The sequence below is a fragment of the Mustela erminea genome, chromosome 4 (genome assembly GCF_009829155.1).
Source record: "Mustela erminea isolate mMusErm1 chromosome 4, mMusErm1.Pri, whole genome shotgun sequence".
NCBI lineage: Eukaryota > Metazoa > Chordata > Mammalia > Carnivora > Mustelidae > Mustela > Mustela erminea.
Window position 1 is genome coordinate 31,827,965 of NC_045617.1, and position 21,142 is coordinate 31,849,106.

A 21,142-nucleotide genomic window follows, 5' to 3' on the forward strand; every position below is an offset into this window, starting at 1 on the left:
CCCCTCTGACTGTTAATTACACCGCCACCATCCTCTGGAGCTGAGCCCCTACCTCTGAGCCTTAGTCTTCCTTCTCTTTGTGGCTGGATTGCATCCCTTTGTGGAGCAGCGTGGCTGTGTAGGGCTCACCCGATCTTGCACAAAGGTTGATTAAGGCGCTGTGCCTTTGTAACTGGAGCTGCTTTTCTTGTTCGCCGTAGCTTCGCTCTGACATTCTCATACCAAACTTTTGGCCACTTCTTATGTCTACTGACTCCTCAGAGATTACTCTGCTTCCTTTCACTTTTATACAAGCTGACTTATAATACTCTTTCTTCCATGCCACAGGTCTAAAGGCTAAATTTTAATCTGCATCAGATTAAGATTATAGTTTAGGTTTTTTCATGAAAATTTCCGTTACATGGGCATCTAAAAGATGTTCGCTTCAGAACATCTCTGGAAATTTAAACCACATCTGAACTAAAGACCAGGTAATGGTCAAAGACGATCTGCCGGGACCAGGAAGCAGCAGTTGGCTGGGCTTCCATGAGTGGGTGGGGCAGGTCCACCTGCCAGAGGAGCTGTGAGGGTAACATGCAGCCGGTGGCTCTCTGGGATCAAAACATTAGATTCATCTGGTTTCTAACTTGTTTCATGGACATCGAGTTTGCCAGTATTGATTCTCCCTTTTGCCTTCCATATTGCTTCACTGCAGGTAATTTATGCTCATCCTCATGACTGAACCTGGACTCTCAGGAAAATTATTCAGTACCAAATAACAAATGGTCACTCTTTAAATACTGGCTCAACATTTAATGAGAGCAAAGGCTTAGTGCTATGTGGGAAGGGTGCAGAAGAAGGAAGAAGAATCGCTGGTGCAGAGCTCCTTGTCCCATTTCTGCACAGAGCATTCTTTTTCTTTCTTCCCTTTTTTTTTTTTAAAGGTTATTTATTTTAAAAATAAGATTTTTAAAATAAAAAAATAAAGTTCATGTAAGCAACCACTACACCCAACGTGGGGATTGAACTCACCAATTGGGGATCTAGCCCCTGAGCCAGCCTGGTATGCCAGCACCAAGCATCTCTGTTCTGATCCCAAACTTGCGCACTCTGCTTCCTGAGACTTCCTGGAAGCCTTCGGGTCCTGCTTCCTGTTAGAATCTGGTGACTGCCTGTCACTCCAACAGGCCTTCTGGTTCCATTTTTCGCAACCGGCTCAGGCGAATGTCTTTTCCAAGCGCACACAGGACTGCTCCCAGACAGGTCACGTGTGCGGACACAGTGGTGAATGGGACCCCGCAAGTGCGGGTGCGTGGCTAGCTCCTTCTGCATCTCCCTCATGATGGCAAAAAGCCCACAGTTTAGGGCCTTGACAGCATTCACTGGGGTTCTAAGGCGCTGGTGTGGGAGCGGAAGTAGAAAAGAAGTTCTCCTTTAACCCAGTGTCGCCTTCCTCACGCAAAAGCCTAGAGGGTTCCTATACCCATCTTTTCACCTTTCAAGTGATAGATAAATCCCCTACTTGATTTTTTTTTTTTTTTTTAGTTCTTTCTAACAACCTTAAGGTATTCATGCTCTTGCTAAAATTTGTGTGTGTATCCTAAAACTATAAAACATGGCCCTATTGTTTGGACTAACCAACTTTTCAAAATGAAATTAACAAAATGAAGTTAAAGGGGAAAAAACTGAACACACAGGCGCGCGCGCACACACACACACGTTTGCCAGATTTTTTGCATCGAAAAGAAAAGGAAAACAAACCCAAACAGCCCACATCTACGAGTTCCCCGATAATGATTTCAAACGGGAAAGACTCGAGCTGGTCTGTCAGAGGGGAGCTCTCTCTAGAGCACATTTTTGTTGTTATCTGTCAAACCAGACATCTCTCCGTGAGCACACGGCCAAGACCCAGGTAACTGGGTACTGTAACAAGAGTGTTTTTATAAATTATGCAAATCCACAGCGCTTTCCCGCTGGCCAGAACTATTTAATTGCCGACCTTGGTCCGGGCCCTCGTTCCCAGCCGCCCCCCCGCCCCCCGGGCGGCGTTTCCAGCCTGCCACTCGCCGCGGCCTCAGGTGAGCTCCGCGCGCTCCGCGCTCCCGGGCCTGCGGGAGGGGCTGGAGCGACAGCAGAGGGCGGGCCGGGGCTCGGGGCGGGGTGGCGGGGGAGACGGAGATCCGGGCCCTGACTGCGGCTTCCTCCCGGTGGTGCCGCATTTCCAGGCACCTCCGCAGCCCTAGCCCTAGCGCGCCGAGCCGTTCCCGGCCGTGCCGCCTGGAGGCGCGGAGCCCGCGGGGCGCCTCCAGCCCCGCAGCTCCCGCCCGGGCGGAGGCCGCCGGACCGCGGAGATGCGGGGCGGGGGCAGGGCGCGGGGTAGGTGACTTTATCCCGCCTCTGTTTCCCTGCCCCGGGGAGCAATGACATCACGCGGCCTTCTCCAGGCGCCGACACAAAGAGCGGCGCGGAGAGGCCGCTGCGGGGGGAGCCGGCGGCCGCCGCTGCCGCCGCCCCGGGCCCTGGGGCCCCGCCGGCCAGGCCCGCCGCCCGCGGCCCGCGCCCTTCCTGCTCCTCCTCCGCTGCCGCCGCCGCCACCGCCGCCTCCTCGGTCGCTGCCGCCCGCGCCGCCCGCGCCGCCCCCGTCCGCGGCGCGCCGTTGAGCCCGCGCCGGGCCCCTCCGGCCCCCTTCCCATGCGGGCGGCGCGGGCCCTGGGAGGGGCGCCCGCAGCCAGCCGCGCAGCATGCACTGGGGGGTTGGCTTTGCCTCGTCCAGGCCGTGCGTGGTGGATCTGAGCTGGAACCAGAGCGTCTCCTTCTTCGGCTGGTGGGCCGGGTCCGAGGAGCCCTTCTCCTTTTATGGGGACATCATCGCTTTCCCTTTGCAGGATTACGGTGGGATCATGGCAGGGCTGGGCTCCGATCCCTGGTGGAAGAAAACACTTTACTTGACCGGGGGAGCTTTGCTGGCCGCAGCTGCGTATCTGCTCCACGAACTCCTGGTCATTAGGTGAGCCGGAGAGAGGGCCCCGCGCAGGGGCGCCGAGTGGGGCACCTGGCCAGGGCAGGGCTGGCGCGAGGGGGGACCATGCCAGCCTCTCGGCCACGCCGCGCAAATGCCCAAGAATCCTATCCTTACCTTTCCCTAGAGGCAGTCCGTGGTCACCCGGCCTGAGGGGCAGTTTCGAGTTGACAGGAGAATTAAACTGATTGTGGGAGGGGAAAACATTTATCTCTCAGTCCTTTGGTGCTAAAAAGCAAAAATTCTCCGGGATCTTGTGGAGCAAAATGGTCTATTAGGAAATGCCCTTAGCAAGATCCAAGTGCAATGTTTGCAACAATAGAATGAGGCCTGGTGGAGATACTAAGTTACACTTTTAGGGAATGCCTTATTTGTTTATAGGTAATAATTATGCTAGAATATTAACCACTAACCTTACCTTTTACTTAAAGGTTAGTTCTTCACTATTCCTCCCCAAATTTTAATATCATTAAAAAACTGAAATTGCAAAAGCTCCAGGGCCCTCTAGGTCCCTGTTAAGGGGCATGGCCAAGTAGAGGGGTGTGCGTTTTGGTGCAGCCCTTAACCTGGTTATGGGTTGCTCAGGTATTTCGAGCTAAGCCCCATCGCGGGGGATTTCGATGTCATTGTTGTGTGAGCAGTAGGAGATCCGAGGACAGGACTAGCACATGGGCGTGTTTGACAAGACATGGGAGTCACCCAGTTCCGTAAACAGTTGCATAGCCGGCCTGCCGCAGAATGTTTACAGGACTGATTTGGAAATGCCAGAAAATGGAGGCCCCTACTGTTGGTACATCCAGAAGGACAGGAGATCTTTGTCTGAGTAGGACAATACCAAAGGCTCCTGGGGTGGTCCTTTGGCTCATTGACAACATCAATTTATGGTTAAAATCTCCATGCGTTGGAGTCCTCTGTCCCTGGGAGATGACCAGAAGCGGGCAGTTTTCAATAGCTCAGAATATCCCCGTTGACCAGTATTTTTAAAGTAGTGACAAATGAGTTCACATTGCCTTTTTCCAGGGGGAAATCTTACACAATAGCTTGTAAACAAAGACAGTGATCGGTGACCTTTAACAGGTCTACAGGGATTCCAGGAGATTGTGACAGGCTAACTTGGGCATTTTGAATATTTCTAATCTCGGAGAGGGTGGGAAATCATTTAAGTCTGAGGAAATGTATTGGCTTTCACTATTATTTAGCCATAATTGAGAAGTTTTATTTTAACCTTATTATGTACTGTGAATTCTCTCACTTAGCAGGTGCCTTGAATCATCTAGTTGAACCACGTAAAGATTTTTGAAGTGAATTTAAGGTGCATTTCCCTAGATTACTTCCTGTTTTTGCTAGTTTTAGAACTTGATTTCGAGTTAGATTTCGAGCTGTATGAAAATACCCAAAACATTTGTGCAGTACTTAAATGGTAACCCAGCTGTTTCTCAATTATATTCCAGTCCAGAACCTTTTCAGGATCCAGAACCCTGTGGCTTCTCACCGGTTTAACACTTTGTGGAGGGAGTGAAGGCACGCGGCTTCATAGGACCAACTCTAAACCTTGCTTAAATGACCTTGCAGAAATAGCAAGGAGCCCAGAGCTCATCCTGGGAACAGGCCACACCCTGGCAGGTGTGGTCGCTAGACACAGAAGAGCCTTCTGCCCGCAGATGTGTCCTTCACTGCTTAGCAGATTACTTGGATACTTACGTGGATTGAGATGTTTTTAATCTTCGTTATATTCACTTTTTGTTTCTTGACAGATGTCTAAAGCCTGGGTAGGAAATGTGTTATAATGGAGGAGAAAGTCCTGTTATAATGCAAATAATAAAAATGGCCACCCATTATTGATCCCTTAGAAGGGCCTCTGCCCATCTAGAAGTGCTTTACTTGGATTTATCCCTCTCAGCTGTGGCTGGATGCTTGGTTCCCAATTCATAGATAAGGCAATTACAGCGGAGGGAGAGAGAGAGGTAAAACCACTTGCCCAAGATCACACAGCAGGAGTAGTAGGATCCAAATTTGGGAGTGTGTGTGTGTGTGTGTGTGTGTGTGTTTAGTGCCTGAACTTTTTCCCACCGCCTCCTAGAAAGTACCAAAGACGACATAAGCCCGGCTGTGGGGAGAAGAAGAGAAATGTAAAGAATTGGGGTATGGCCCAAGGAAGACAGGCCTGTAGTAGGGACTGGAGTTTTTGACAGCGTCTAGGGGCACAGAAAGACAGGGGGGAAAGACTGAGCAAGGTCTGGGACTGCCAGACAGAGGTGACATGACAGACTTCCATTTAGGGTGAAATCTCACTGTCAGTTGTCTCCATAGTTTAGGCAAGACAAAAAAGTCCAGAATCTGCAGGATGGAAGACACATCTTGAAATGATCACAGTGTCTGAGGTCACGGGCAACGGTAAAGTTGTTACCACTCGAATTGGATTTTCTGCCGGAGAGACTTAAGCTGAGTGTGTGGCCGTGTGTCTAGCAGTAAAGTTGACCGGTGAGAAGTACTTAGGAATAATTTGCATTAAGGAGTAAAACCCAGGGAAGTGTTTTGGATTTTATGCCTGCTTTTCCCACGGCAGTATTTTTAACCAAATACTGTCTCAGCCCTCTACCTCCCCTGAGTGGTGACAGTGTAGCAGCTATCTTAAAGTTTGAGAATGTGTTGTTTGTAAATTGAATGACTAAATAATGATTGTGTTGTTGGTAGCTCTGTTGCACTTTAGGCGTTAGGGTTCAGCCTGTCCTAGGGAACTTAGGGAATCAGAGCAGCCCCCAGGTCAATCAGTATCTGATCTCTGTAAACTAACAGCTTGTCAGGGGCACACAGAGGCACAGTCCCCCGAGATATCCTTCACGATGGGAGGAGGGGCCAGTCTTGAGGCTCCGTACACGTTCTCTTCTGTAACCCTCATTATAAAGCCACTTTGGGAGGTACAGCAGTCCAAGTATTTTAAAAAATAACCTGCTCCTCTGATCCTAAGTCAGGGAGAAGTTTCTGATGTGTGGAAAGAGGACTCTGGAACCAGAGGGGGTTCACATTCACTTCGCTTTTAACCAAGTAACCTTGGAGATGAGAAGAAACTTTTTGGCTTTTTGGTTTTCTCATCTGTAAAATGGGTTAATAATGGCAGCCTGCCTTACGGAGTTGATTGAGTTAGCGACGTGTGAACTGCTTAGAACAATTTCACATATAAGTGAGCATTTAATAGAAGTTGGCGTCATTGACCATTAAAACTTCTGTAGGAAAGTTCCAGGCTTGAGTGACCCAAGTCAAACCGGCCATTTTGATAGAATTAATTGAGAAATTGCCCATTTCACTGTCGCTGAAGGGCTTAAGAGCTTGGGATCTGGAGCTGCTAATGGCCTGATGTTAGAGTGATGTTCTTTGGACAAATTATTGAGCCTCTCTGAGCTTCAGTTTCCTTATCTGCTGTGTAATATAATATACACTAAATTTAAACTATAACAATATCCACTCTATGGTATTACTTCAGAGTGAAACAAGTTTGTATGCATCATGTATACAAAGTCATTGGCCCATGCTTGTCACATCCGTTCTTACTATGATATGGCGGCCAAGTTAACCATTAGAATTAGATGTTTCTGGCCAGTGGAGCCGAAGATTTTATATTTATCTCCTCCCTTTCCAGTCTTAAATTTTTGCCTAGCAGAAAATACCACTCTGTGACTTGAATTATTTGACTGGACAAAACCAATTAGTTGTCGAATGTAGTTTGTGCTCTCTGGGAAGAGTTTAAGAGGCTTCTTGATTTTAATATCTGACCTCCCCAACATTTCATCTAAATGAAAGTCTTCGTTTTCTATAGTAAATTTTGCCAGAAAACAGCAAATATTTTATTCTTTTGACTTGAGCAGTGTTTTCCAAGTGAGTCATTCTGAGCTCTTTAAGTGGAATGGGCACTCTGGTCATGAACTTCTCTGGAAGAGTTGGTTTTCCTGAAGGCAGGTGCTGCAGGGGGTGAGCTCTATGGGCCGAGGATGCAAAGAACTTGCCCTTGCTTTGGGGGACATAGATAGGTACGGGATTAAACTGGGAGTGATGTGAGGAGCCAGAGGCTCGGGGAAGGCCCCGGGGAAGAGTGACGTCTATGTGACCACGTCTATGTGACCGGGAAGTGGTTGGGCCAAGCGAAAGGTGGGGAGTTGCAGATGGGTCCCGAGGGTGGTGTCGGAGCGAAGCTGTGGGGGATGGTGAGATAGTGTCGTTTAAGGGGATAAGACCCTATCTCTGTGCATGAGAATGGATTCTACCACTCTTACAGGATGCTTGGGAGCTCCACAGATGTTTACAGATTTTTAAGATTTAATTATGCTCCCTGATGCATAATTGCTCCTGCCCTCACTTTCTGTGCGTGGGAAGAAGAGAGGCCTAGGGTAACGTGGCCAGTAGGAAGCAGGGCTTGGATTTGACCTGTGTCCACACTTGGAATCTAGCATTTTCTCTATTATACGGTGTCCATGGCAAAGCCGTACCAGGGAAATCCTCCCACCCAAAAAAGTAGCCAAGGGAAAGCTAGATGTGTGTCTGAGACAGAAGAAAGGGAGAAGGCAGGGATATGAAGTTATGTACTGTGTGCTGGGAAGCTAGAGAAGATGAGAGAGAGCCCAGAAGCTGGCTTTCTTGGTGTCATCCAAGTGAAGGGCCTGGCGAGGGCACATATAGTTTGGAAGGGGGACCAGATTCAGGGTCTCAGATTCCCAGCGGACTTGGTTCCTAGCAGAGTAAACTTATGCTGTGATTCCTGGGTTCTAGGGACAGTTTCATGGTACAGTCCAGGGGTCAAGAACATAGACTCTGCTTGCCTCGATCAGTCCCCAGTCTGCCGTTTACTAGCAAAGGGACCTTGGGCAGGGTAATCCTCTCTGCCTCAGTTTCTTCATCTGTCACGCATGGATAACAGTCGTAGTTCCCTCAAAGTTATTGTGAAGATTCAATGAAATGATACCTGTGAATCCCTTAGAACAACGCCTGACACCCGGGAGGCACACACTGTCATGTTTATCCCTCAGTTTGTGCCGAGTGGCTAAGCATAGCCTGCCGGAGAAGAGGTGGGCCCTCTTCCTGCCCCGTGGGCTATAGTTAGCCGAAGGAGGTTTATACGCGGCTACTCTCTAAGCCCTTGGGGTCACCGTGATCGCTTGTAAGGTTCTCTCATGTTTTGGTCAAGCTTCCACTCTGCTTCTGGGTGAGGCGAACCCCCGTGACAAACAGATCTGCGTGTTCGTGGAGGAGCCACCATCCACCGGGGGCCTCCGGGGAACTCAGGGCATTGAATGTACAACACGTGGTTTGTTCTTTATTTCTGTTTTGGTTTTGGCAGGAAACAGCAAGAGATTGACTCCAAAGATGCTATTATTTTGCATCAGTTTGCAAGACCTAACAATGGTGTCCCCAGTTTGTCTCCTTTCTGTTTGAAAATGGAAACTTACTTAAGGATGGCTGACTTACCCTACCAGGTACTTGGGTACGAACGGGTCTCCCTGTCCCGACAGGAACATCAGAGGGGTGGTTCTCATCTCACACAGTGGGAAGGACTTGCCCTCGGTGCCGGAGGGGTGGGTGTGAAATTAGCACTGCCTGGTTCTTAGCAGCTGCTTCCAAGAGACTGGATTGTAAGGTCTGTTGATGTTCACACCTGGGTTAATGAGGGGATCCAAAGGGTTTGGATTTCTGTAGGTTTCAGGGTCATGGTATTTTTTTTCCTGACATGCAATAGGCCTTGGTTAAGCTTGGGGAGGCCTCTTGGGCAGTGGTTAATTAAGGTAGGTGTACCATTGCTGTACGTGGTTTTTTCCTTGAGATTCCTGTTTGACAGCATTATATTTTGTCTCTCATGAGTCTGGGGGGCAGAGGACCTGGCAGGCCACCAGGGAGATAGTGAGATAGCTGTAGATTTTGGGAGAACATGTCCACAGTGCTCCACCTTCTGTTTGGGTGACTTTCGGGGAAACATTCGCTCATTTCAGCATCAGAGAATGAACATGGGAATGTATTTAATGGTATCTATTTCTCTGTGAGTTGTGTCTCACAAATTTGGCAAGTTGTGTTTTCATTGTTATTCAGTTCTAAGTATTTTTACAAAAAATTTTCCCGTCTCTTTTTTTTTCCATGTAATATCCAGCTATACATATGTTTTTTAAGCTTTGATTTTTGTCATTTTTAAAAAAAGATTTTTAAAATTTATTTGACAGACAGAGATCACAAGCAGGCAGAGAGAGAGGAGAAAGCAGGCTTCCCTTGGAGCAGAGAGCCCAATGTGGGGCTTGATCCCAGGACCCTGGGATCATGACCAGAGCTGAAGGCAGAGGCTTTAACCCACTGAGCCACCCAGGCGCCCTGTCTTTGTTTTTTAATTATGTGATCAGAACAGATAGTCTCTATCTTGATTCCTTGAAATTTACAGAGGCTGTCGCCTAGTGTGGCTAGTTTTTATGAATGTGGAAGATCATCCCATGTTCTCTGTTTAGGTGAAGAGCTCTCTAGATTTACTTACTTGAGCATTTGTTTAGTGGATTATTTAGATCTTGGACATCTCTGCATATTTTCTGTTTGCCTGTTCTAGTATTTCTTCAAGGAGTGGATTAAGATATCCACGGGTATTTGTTGACTTCTCTTTTCTTCCTGCCATCGTCTGGGTTCTTGCTTTATGTCAGAGATCATATGGTTAGGTACATGCAATGTGGAAGATCACGTTTGTACTCTTTTGCTTCTTTTCCCCATATATACAGCACCTGGCTGTGTCTTCTGCTTCTTCTTTTTTTTTTTTTTTACCTCTTGAATTTTATATCATCAAATATTGAGATTGGTTCTCCAGCTCTCTTCTGGTTCGTATTTGCTTGGGATGCCCTTCTCCATCCTCTTTCTCTATTTTTTTTGAATCTTTCATAGTCAGCGTATTACTTGTGGCCAATCTAAGAGTCCTTAATTGGTGCATTTTATTCATTTATACTTGTAATTATTGTTTAACTATGAGATATCTCTAACGTCTTTCTCCCTCGCTCCCTCTTTCCTTTCCCGCCCGCCCGCCCGCTTGCTTGCTTTCTTTCTTTCTTTCTTCTTTCTGACGTCTTACCTAGTGTTTTTTTTCCCATTATACTTGGCTTTTAAAAATTTTTTCTTGTTTTCTGCATTCTAGTGGGTAGATAAGAAGGAACTTTCTTACCACTTAAAACAAACTCTATTTTTGTTCTCGTGGTGGTTGCGCCTAAGATCCAACTTTGAGTTTATTTATCCCTATTATCATTTCTCAAGTGCAGGTTGGTCCTTTGATGATACAAGGATTGTACAGGTTCACGTGAACTTTGCGTCTCTCTTTTCCAAGCCCTGATCCCCAGCGTGTTGTTGTTGTCTAATGTTTTAATTCTGGAATTTTGGAAATCCTTTCCTTTTTTCCTGATTCTTTTTTAGGCAACAGGGCTTACTCAGTCTGACTAGCCTTGTTTCCCATGTATCTTCTCCTCTGGGATTATTTATCCTCTTATTTGAGGACTTTCATGGTGCATATGTTCAGATTGAGCCTTTATGCAGCAAACCTCCAGTAGCTTTGCACACTTGATGATGCCTTTATTTCTCCCTCATGCTTGAAATGTCTGTGTTCCAAGTTCTTTGCCTTCAGGGCTTTAAAAATATTACTCCCTTGTCTTTCTGCATTGGTATTGCTATTGAAAAACCTGATGATTTTCTCTCTTTCTCTCTGGAAGCTTTTACAATTTGAACTTAATCTCAGTAACTTACATTTCACTAATATGCGCCTTCACTAATATATATCTTGTTTGGTCCTTTGTAAACTCTTGTAGTATAAAGTCTTGAATCTTTTTTAAATTCTGGGGAATTACTAATTTTCTTCAAATACTTCCTTTTCTTTTTTATTTGTTTTAGCCTTCTTCTTTCTTGTCCCCTATTCTCCGGATACCGAAATCTCTGCTTTTATTTTCTCTATCTCTGAATATACTCCTTCATCTTTTCTTCTTTCTTCTGGACGGATTTCTCTTCCCGACATCCCATGGCCTCTCTCTGTTCTCTTCTCGTGTCTATCGTACTGCTTATCTGTTGTGTTCAACATCTGTATTTTCCTCCTTCATATTTCCCCTTGGTTTGTATTACAGTTTCTTCTTTTATGCCTTAGAGGATCTCTCTTATGCTAATTAAAATCGGTCTGTCCCCGAGATCCTGCTTCATGGTGCGGAACGTCCGATGCTCTTCTGTGACAGCAGTTGTGTGCGTTCTGTGTCGCCTTTGGTTTGAGATTCCCTTTTTTGCCAGAGATGTCCACTCTCCTGCCAGGGGACTTGTACGGGGCAAAGGCCAGAGCTCAGGCTACAGGTTGTGTGCCTCTGAGGGGATGTAAGAAAAGTAAGGGTGCCCCAGGCTCCCCCAAAGCACTTTGGTCCCGCTGGTTTGCTGCCTTTCCTCCAGGGAAGGTGGCTCCAGCTGGTCAGGGGCTCACCTGTAAGCTCCGACAAAGTGGCAGCACTGGGAGGAGGGGTCTCCATTGCAGGTAACAGAGCAGCTGGACCAAGCTCTTGGCTGCTGGGATGATGTTAGCTCGGCAGCTCCCAATGCCCCCCCCGACCCCCCAAACCTGTGCTTTCTGAACCAGTTTCTCTGCAGAGGAGGGGTTGGGGTGGCAGGGACCCTCCTAAGGTGGTGCTGGGATGAGATGAGTGGCAGCCCCTTTGGCTCAGCAAGTGCCATTACAGAGGCCCCACCGAGGAAGTGATGGAGTGACACCTAACTGGACTGCTGGACTGTGGGGGCAGTGCTCTGGGAGGGCACAGCCTGTCTGGGGACTGGAAAGAGGTTGCTTAAGACTGGGACCTGGAAGGCAAGGGCTGAGTCTAGAGAGAGGAACGGGGAGATCATTCAGGACTTTGTAAACCAGGAGTAGAGCAGAAATCAGCACTGAGGACAGACAAAGCTTGAAGCCGCTAGATGCAGTGGGTCAGATTTGAAAGATTGCTGTTGAGCTTGGCATTGGCAGCCAGCACTGGAAGACACATGTCACAGAGGGGCTCCGGTTGAAGGAAGAGGCCGGCCGTGCTACCCTTTCCCCTCTTGCCTTCAAGCCTGCAAGCGCCGGACCAGGAGCCAGACTGCCTCCATCCCTGTCGCAGAGCTGCTTTTAGTGGGTGTGTCGGGGCAGCAGGACACACGTCTCACTGGGAAGTCTGAAGCTAGTGCCGAGGCCGTCGAGGAGGTGGCCACCTACCCCCTTGCAAAATTATTATTTCTTGTTAAGTATATATGTATGTATTTTAAAAGAAAGGTGTAGGTGTGGTTTTCCTTCAGCAAGGTCTCTGTGGAAAATAAATGGAGGGGCAGAAATTTAGGGCAGAGAGCTCAGGGCAGAGATTTAGGCAAGAGAAAATGGTTCTGTGGTTTAGAAGGCTGCTCTGTGCCTGCCGTGGGTGCCTTGGGACCTGTGTGCCCTCAGTGAGGGGCTGGGTTGATGCAGGCGGTGCCTGGGAAGTGCTTGGCGGGGGTGGGGGGGGGCATCGCCTGTGCTCATCAGTACAGAGGCATTTTGTCAGAGATCCAGGAAGCTCTACACTCTGCCCCTTCTTTGCTCTGTGCCTTGAAAAAGAAAAGATTAAAATGTCATATTCCTAAGAGCTCGACTTTATATTTGAAGCTTTTTTTTTTTTAATGTTTTAACCAGAGAGAGACTGAAATAAATATTTAATGGCCATTAGTAGAAACTCAAAGGCTTTTTTTTTTTTTTTTTTTTTTTTTTAAAAAAAGCTTCATCTATTGGTCACAGTCACTTATCTTTCCATCCTTTAAAAATAAGATTACACATATTGGTAGGTCAATTTCAGAAACTTTTCATTGTGTAATAATTATAGATTTGTAGGAAGATGCAGAAAAGTTATAAGGAAGCCCTGCAGATATGGTTAATTTTTTTTTCAAAACGAAAATAACTTTACCTTTTTTTCCCTGATTACATAGAGATGACATATGGTCCTTATAAGAATTTCAAGCAATACACAGAGTGTGAATGAAAATCGCCTCTCATCTTACTAGCTAGAGATCACCATTACTAAAACTTCGGGCCACCCTTCCATACATTTCTACAGACACACACAAAGATGCCTACATTGTTTGCTGTAACTGATTGTATAAGAAGCCTGTATTTCACACAGTAACTTTTTTTAAATATGAGAAAGACAAAGAAATTGACTGCTTTGGAACTCTCTGCTCTGGCTTTCAGCCCTAACTTTATTATTTTTTTTAAAGATTTTATTTATTTATTTATGAGAGCAAGAGCAAGTATGAATGGGGAGCAGAGGAAGAGGGAGCAGCAGGCTTTCTGCTGAGCAGGGATCCCGATGTGGGGCTCGATCTCAGGACCCCAGGATCATGACTTGGGCTAAAGGCAGACGTCTAACCGACTGAGCCACCCAGGCACCCCCAGCCTTAACTTTTGATTGTTCTCTTTATTTGCTGATATTATCTGTACCCACCCACCTTTTATTTTTTTGTGTTGAAATTTTGTGTCTGTAAAGCTACAGACAAGTTAAAAGCCTAGCACTCTGAATACCCATATGCCTTTCACCTAGATTTACCAATTATTGCCTTTTTTGCTTTGTTTCTCTTGGTATAAACCTTTGTGAACAACTTTTTTTTTTTTAAAGATTTTATTTATTTATTTGACAGAGAGAGATCACAAGTAGGCAGAGAGGCAGGCAGAGAGAGAGAGAGGAGGAAGCAGGCTCCCTGCTGAGCAGAGAGCCCGATGTGGGACTCCATCCCAGGACCCTGAGATCATGACCTGAGCCGAAGGCAGCGGCCTAACCCACTGAGCCACCCAGGCACCCTGTGAACAACTTTTTATGAACCATTTGAAAGTAAGCTGCAGAAATCATGATACTTTACCCCTTACTACTTCAGTATGCATCTCCAAAAAAAAAAAAAGGACTTTTTTTTTACTACAAAACTACCGTACATAGTTGTAAAGGGAAGTACTTCTTTTTTTCCTTTCTATGAGGGAGAAAACCCAGTTTTTCCCTACTGTGTGTTTCTTTCCTCTGAGTTTCCTTTCCTACTAATGTAGAACACTTCACGGCTGATACTTCTGGTCACCAAATGTGTGTTTGTCCCCCCCCCCCCCCCCAACACCAGGCAACCCTCTGTGACATGATCTGGATGTCCTATAATTTATTTCAATTCTGACACTCTCTACCCAGAGACAGTGTCATAACCCACAGGTTAAGGGCGCAGTCCCACAGACTGTATCCTTCCCCCCTACGGAATTCAGGGAAATACCTAGGTTAACTAGTTTATTAAAAACACATGTTAAAAGATACAAATGAGCAGCCAGATGCAGTGGTGTATAGGGTGAGGTCTGGGAGGCTCTGAGTGCAGGAGCTTCTGTTCTGTGGGGTTGGGGCATCTCCCCCTCCCCATATGGATGTATCTGCCCATCTGGAAGCTCTCTGAACCCCATATTTTGGGATTTTATGGAGACTTCCTCACATTGGCATGATCAAGTATTCAGTCCATTTCCAGTCCCTCCTCTTGCTCTGGAGGATGGGGAGGGGCTGAACGTTCCTGGCTGCTAATCCAGGTTTGATCTTTCTGGTGACCAGCCATCCAAGGAGCCCACCCAGAGTCACCTTATTAAGACATAAGATGCTCCTAGTGCTCTTATCACTTAGGAATTATTATAAGGCTTTGAGGGGCTCTGTGTGAGGAACTGGAGGCAGAGACCAACATATGAATTTCTTATTTTCTTTTTAAGATTTTATTTATTTATTTGACAGGCAGAGATCACAAGTAGGCAGAGAGGCAGGCGGAGAGAGAGAGGGAAGCAGGCCCCCAGCTGAGCAGAGAGCCCAATGCGGGACTTGATCCCAGGACCCTGAGATCATGACCTGAGCTGAAGGCAGAGGTTTAACCACTGAGCCACCCAGGTGCCCCTGAATTTCTTATTATTTCATAACAGGGGATGCCTGGATTTTTTGGCCAATGTGTTATAATCCACAAAAATTGCTCAAATTATCTCAAATGTAGCCAGTGGGAGACCTTTCAAGATGGCTCCAGGGCCACAGTGAACGTAATGGATATATATTTAGTTGAAAAGTGAGGGACCATGATGAGTGTAGCAAGTCAGTGTCCCAAGACTTTGGGATTTCTTTTAAGGTCCCCATTTCAGAGTGGTGAAGACGATGTTAATACTCATGATGAAGGCACTTGTCAGACATTTCATGTGCATTTTCTTAATCCTACAACTATTGTTATCCCCATTCTGTAGATGAGGAAATTGAAGCCCAGGAAAGAGTAAGGGAGACCCAGGGAGGACCAGGGTCACACTGAATAAATGATGGAATGAGATTTTAAAACTCAAAAGCTGTGGCTTTCATGGCTATTCTGATAATACAGTGTAAGTGTAAATTAATCTCTGCTAGGGCAGACTTGCAGGGGGAAACTTCGGCTCAGAAAAAATAAAGAGGATTTATCTCGTCACGCTTCTTCTCAGAATTACTTTCAGAAAACTACCCTCAGTGGGCTAGTCAGACTCCAACTGCTTAAATAAAACAGGCCAGGAGTTCTTGAACATATGTAAGGAAGTTAAGGAAAATTAAGTATTATTTTTAAAAGATATGTTTTTATTTTAACAGTCATATAACCAGTTCTGGAAAATTGAAGTTCATGGAAAGCTCATCTGCCTCTCATAGTCTTGCCATTTACTTTCAACATTTTTGTGCTTCTCTTTTTAAATATTTCTTGAATTCATGTAATTTTTAATTATATATAATCGTAGTTTCTCTAAAATGTTGTCTTCTACTTTTTTGTCCAGGAAGCAAAATACATTTTTTTCAGTTGATCTTTTTTTATGTTTATTTTTATTAGAGTATAGTTGACAGACAATGTTATATTAGTTTCAGGTACACAACAATGATTTGACAATTATATGCATTACAAAGTATTCACTGCAATAAGTGTAGCTATCATCTGTCCCCATACAAAATTATTATAATATTATTGACTGTATTCCCCATGCTGTACTTTTCATCCCTGTGATTCATTTATAACTGGAAGTTTGTACCTCTGAATCCCCATTCACCTATTTTGCCTAACCCCTACATCCCTTCCCTCTGGCAGCCACCACTTTATTTTCTGTATTAATGAGTCTGTTTCTGTTTCTTTGGTTGGCTTTTTAGATTCCACATATAAATTACAAGGTATTTGTCTTTTCTGTCTATTTCACTTAGCATAATATACTCTAGCTCTCTCCATATTGTTGCAAATGGCAAAATTTCATGCTTTTTTATGGCTGAGTAATATTCCATTCTGTCTATCTATCTATCTATCCATCCCATATCTTATTTATGCATTTGCCTATTGATGGACACTTGGGTTGCTTGCATAGCTTGGCTATTGTAAAGAATGCTTCAGTAAACATAGGGGTGTGTATATCTTTTCAAATTAGTGTTTTATTTTCTTTGGGTAAACACATAGTAGTGGAATCACTGGATTGCATGGTGTTTCTGCTTTTAATTTTTTAAAAAAGATTTATTTATTATTTATTTGAGAGAGAGGGTGCATGCACACATGGTGGGAGGACAGAGTGAGAGAAAAACTCAAGAAGACTCTGTAGAGTGTGGAGCTCGATGTGGGGCTTGATCTCACAACCCTGAGATCGCTCCTGAGCTGAAACCAAGAGTCAGACACATAACTGACCGTGCTGTCAGGTGCCCCTGTTTCTAATTTTTACTGTTTTAATTCATACTGTTTTCCATAGCGATTGCACCAATTAACATTCCCACCAACAGAGCATGAGGGTTTCCTTTTTCCTACATTCTTGCCAACACTTGTTTCTTGACTTTTTGATACTATTCTGGCTGGTGTAAAGTGATATCTCATTGTGGTTTTGATTTGCATTTCCCTGATGATTAGTGATGTTGCACATCTTTTCATGCATCTTTTGGCTATCTATATGTCTTTTTTGGAAAAATGCCTGTGCTCATCCTCTGATCTTGTAAAAATCGGATGATGATGGTGATGATGATTATTTTAGTGTTGAGTTGTAGGAGTTCTTTATAAATTTTGGACATTAACTCCTTATTGGATATATCACTTGCAAATATTTTTTTCCATTTGGCAGGGAGCCCTTTTGTTTTATTGATGGTTTCCTTTGTTGTGCAAAAGCCTTTTAGTTTGATAAAGTCCCAGTTGTTTTTTGTTTTATTTATTTATTTATTTATTTATTTATTTGCTTTTGTTTCCTTTGCCTGAGGAAACAGATCCAGAAAAATATTGTTAATGCTGATGTCTAAGAGACTACTCTGTATGTTTTCTTTTAGAAATTTTATGGTCTCAGGTCTTACATTTAGGTACATAATCTATTTTGAGTTTATTTTCGTGTGTAGTATAAGAAAGTTGTTCAGTTTCATTCTTTTGCATATAGCTCTCTAGGTTTCCCAACACCATTTACTGAAGAGACTGTTTTTTTCCATTGTATATTCTTGCCTCCTTTTTCATAGATTAATTGACCGTATAAGCATGGGTTTATTTCTGGTCTCTATTCTGTTCCCTTGATCAATATGTCTGTTTTTATGCCGGTATCCATACTGTTTTGATTACTGTAACCAGGGAGAATGATACATCTAGCTTCCTTCTTCTTTCTCAATGGCTTTGACTATTCGGGTCTTTTATAATTCTATACAAATTAGGATTATTCATTCTAGTTCTTTGAAAAATATTAATAGGATTTTGGTAGGGATTGAATTGAATCTGTAGATTTCTATGGGTAGTACTGACATTTAAATAATTTTAATTCTTCCAATCCATGAGCATGGTATATTTTTCTATTGTGTTGTCTTCAGTTTCTTTCATCAGTGTGTTATAGTTTTCAGAGTTTTGGTCTTTAATCTCCTTGGTTAAATTTATTCCTAGGTATTTTTTTCTCTTTCGATGCAATCGTAAATGGGATTATTTTCTTAGGATCTCTTTCTGCTAGTTCATTATTAATGTATAGAAATGCAACATATTTCCATATATTAATGTTGTATTCTGCAACTTTACTGAGTTAATTTGTTCTAATAAACTTTTGGTGGAGACTTTAGGGTTTTCTATATATAGTAACATGTCATCTACTAATAATGACAGTTTTACTTCTTCTTGCCAATTTGGAAGCCTTTTATTTCTTTTCCTTGTTTGATTGCTGTGGCTAGGACTTCTAGTACTATGTTAAATAAAAGTGGCAAGAGTGGACATCCTTATCTTGTTCCTGATCTTGGAAAAGCTTTCAGCTTTTCACCATTGAGTATGACATTAGCTGTGGGTTTTTTACTTATGACCTTTAATCTCTTGAGGTATGTTCCCTCTCTACTCACTTTGTTGAGAGTTTTCATCGTGAATGGATGTTGAATTTTGTCAAATACTTTTTCTGAATCTAAAAAATAAAATTTTTGATAACAAAAACCTACTAGGACTTTCATTTCCATAAGAATCAATCATTAATTTTTGTTACTCCAGTTTTTAAAAGGGGTCTAGATAAAAATGTACCAAATATTCAGGGAGGGGGTGTTCTAGAGGAAAAAGCAAAGGTACCAACAGTAATAAGAAAAGGGGAATATACACTGTACAGTAGAAACACGGAGGAATAGAGGTGATGGTTGTACTTTGGGGAAATAGTTCACTGACCAGGTGAACTAAATATTTAAATTTTGATTAATTTGAACTAAATATTTTAGGATGGATATGACTTGGCAGAATTTGGGGAAAAGGATTCTTATAAAAGGTAAAGTGTGTAAAAAGTCAGAGAGATGGCAAAGACTTTGATGTGTTTGGGTGTGGGCAGTTGGAATTCAGAAGCCTGGAGGACTTGATAGCAAGGCTGGGCAGATGGGCAGCGGCTAGATGGTACAGGCCTAGACTGCTATGTGGAAGGGATTAGAATAGGCCCGTTAAAAACCACTGGATAATTTTGAGCAGCAGAGATCTTGGATCTCATTGGCATTGCAAACAGTTTTTTCTGATGTCAGTGTGCAGGGTAGAATCTGTCTGCAAATGACAGGAGTCCTGAAGGGGATGTGTTAGGATGATATGGGCCGTATCAAGAATTCACCTGAAGCAGGTGCTAGGGTCTATGGTAAATTTACATCCTTAGTGTACAAATTATAAGAATGTCTGATGTCCTAGAAGCTTTAAGAGGTATGTGACATTTCTCGTGGTCAACATCAGGGGGAACATCTAGTGCCTGGCCAAGGAGTGGGGGCGGCAAATGCCACTCTAACTCCCAGTGTTCATAAAGTGTGTGACTCCCTCACCCCTACTCCGCTCCATCTGGGACTATGTCTTCTGAGACGCTGTAAGATTCTAGTATGGTTGTGAGTCAAAGGGAAACTTATCAGAGATACAGAGCTCTAGGCACCATTCCCAGGATTCTGATGCAGAGGTCTGGGCTGGGGCCCAGGAATCTACATTTTAACTGGCCCTGGATTGGAGTCTGTTGGATGCACTTTCTTACTCTTAAGTGTTATAATTTCTGGGGCCACTTGTGTGCAGTGTAGTGGTATTAAGCATTATTCAGGCGTAAGTTGCTGGGATTCAGATGAGGTCTTTGGTTAGTAGCCTGGCCAGTGCAAGCCTTATTATGGCTTATTTTCACTGTTCTGCGTCTGTGGCTTGTTCTTACGTTGTAACTAGACCAGCTGTTGCCTGGATCATTTCAACACTACCTCTCCTCTCTTGTCTTTTTTTGTAACAATATACCAGAGCTCAAGATGAAATCTATGGGAATAAAGTAATGTCTTCATTTGAGGTAAATCCTTTTTTTTTTCTCCAAGAGTAGCTATTTGTTGTCTTAAAGAGTTTATGTGCTGAGTTCATTCACTTGCACAGTACAGTCGCTATCAAATATAGGGTTGGAATGTTTGTTTCTTGTACCCATCCAGTGAAATTTAAATAAAACATTGCTTTTCTCTTTTCAAAATTTACTCTGCTTAGAATTATTTTGGTGGAAAACTTTCTGCTCAAGGGAAAATGCCTTGGATCGAATATAATCATGAAAAAGTTTCTGGCACCGAATTCATTATTGACTTTCTGGAAGAGAAACTTGGAGTGAATTTAAACAAAAACCTTGGCCCGCATGAAAGAGCCATTTCCAGAGCAGTGACCAAGATGGTGGAGGAGCACTTCTACTGGTGAGTCCCGCGGGCGCGCTGGGCGAGTGCCCAGGGCCTTTCTGGGCCTTTGGAATAAGCCCAAGTCCAGTTTCACTTTTCAGACTCTCCCCAACCTTTTTAAAGTTTTCTACATTCTGACTGACCTCGGGGTTGAAGTTATGACCATGAATTTCCAGGTGTCTAGCTAGACCAAGGGTAGACAGGCATTTTCTGTAGAGGTCCGGCTAGCACCTATTTTAGATTTTATGGGCCATGGCTCTGCTGCCACTCCTTAAACTTGGCCATGGTCATGCCAAAGCAGCCATGGATGACCTGGGAATGATGAGCAGGACTCTGTTTCAGTGAATCGATAAAAACACTGACATTTGAATTGCATTTAATACTAAATATTATTCTTCTGAGTTTTTCCCCCAACCACTTAAAAATGTATTCTTTTGTTAAAAATGTATTTTTAGAAGCTTTTTTGCCTTTTAAAATTTTGATTCATTATTTATTTATTTTAGAGAGAGAGAGAGAGAGCGAGCATGAGAGCAAGGGGAGAGGCAGAGGGAGAGGGAGAGAGAGAGAGAATCCTGAGCAGACTCCACTCCAAGCTCAGAGCCCAACCTGAGGCTCTAACTCATGACCTTGAGATTATGACCTGAGCTGAAATCAAGAGTTGGACACTTAACTGACTGAGCTACCCGGTGTCCCCTCCCCCAACCATTTAGCAATGTGGAACCTTCTTAGCCTTCGAGCTGTGTTTGCTGACCCCTGATCTAGACTGTAGCTCACTGAGGTGAGGAAGGTGTTTCAACTGACTCTGCTCTTTACCAGTAGAAACTGCTGAATAAAATAAAATACATCAGATACCCAGAGGAGGGAATGGAGACCAAGTCAGGATAGAAGTCTCACATAAAGGAATTATTCAAGCTTTGTAAAATTATCGTCAGTTTTCCTTAGACGACAAGAGCTTCTCTGTGTTCCAGAAGTCAGGTGTCCTAATGCTCTCTGAGCATCTTTG

At 44.2% G+C, this 21,142-nt stretch overlaps 1 protein-coding gene across 2 annotated transcripts in view; it reads left to right on the plus strand.

Annotated features, from left to right (window-relative positions):
• Positions 1-2,113: 2,113 nt before the first annotated feature.
• FAXC (failed axon connections homolog, metaxin like GST domain containing) overlaps positions 2,114-21,142 on the plus strand; it is a 69,397-nt gene continuing 50,368 nt past the window's right edge. Inside the window, exons 1-4 of one of the 2 annotated variants that reach the window (XM_032338993.1) lie at positions 2,114-2,355; positions 2,865-2,986; positions 8,328-8,463; positions 19,961-20,157. In XM_032338993.1, the coding sequence (XP_032194884.1) occupies positions 2,880-2,986; positions 8,328-8,463; positions 19,961-20,157 (440 nt within the window). In that variant the 5' untranslated portion in view covers positions 2,114-2,355; positions 2,865-2,879. Of the gene's footprint in view, positions 2,356-2,593; positions 2,987-8,327; positions 8,464-19,960; positions 20,158-21,142 lie in introns of those variants that run through there. The other variant, XM_032338992.1, reaches the window with a different exon arrangement.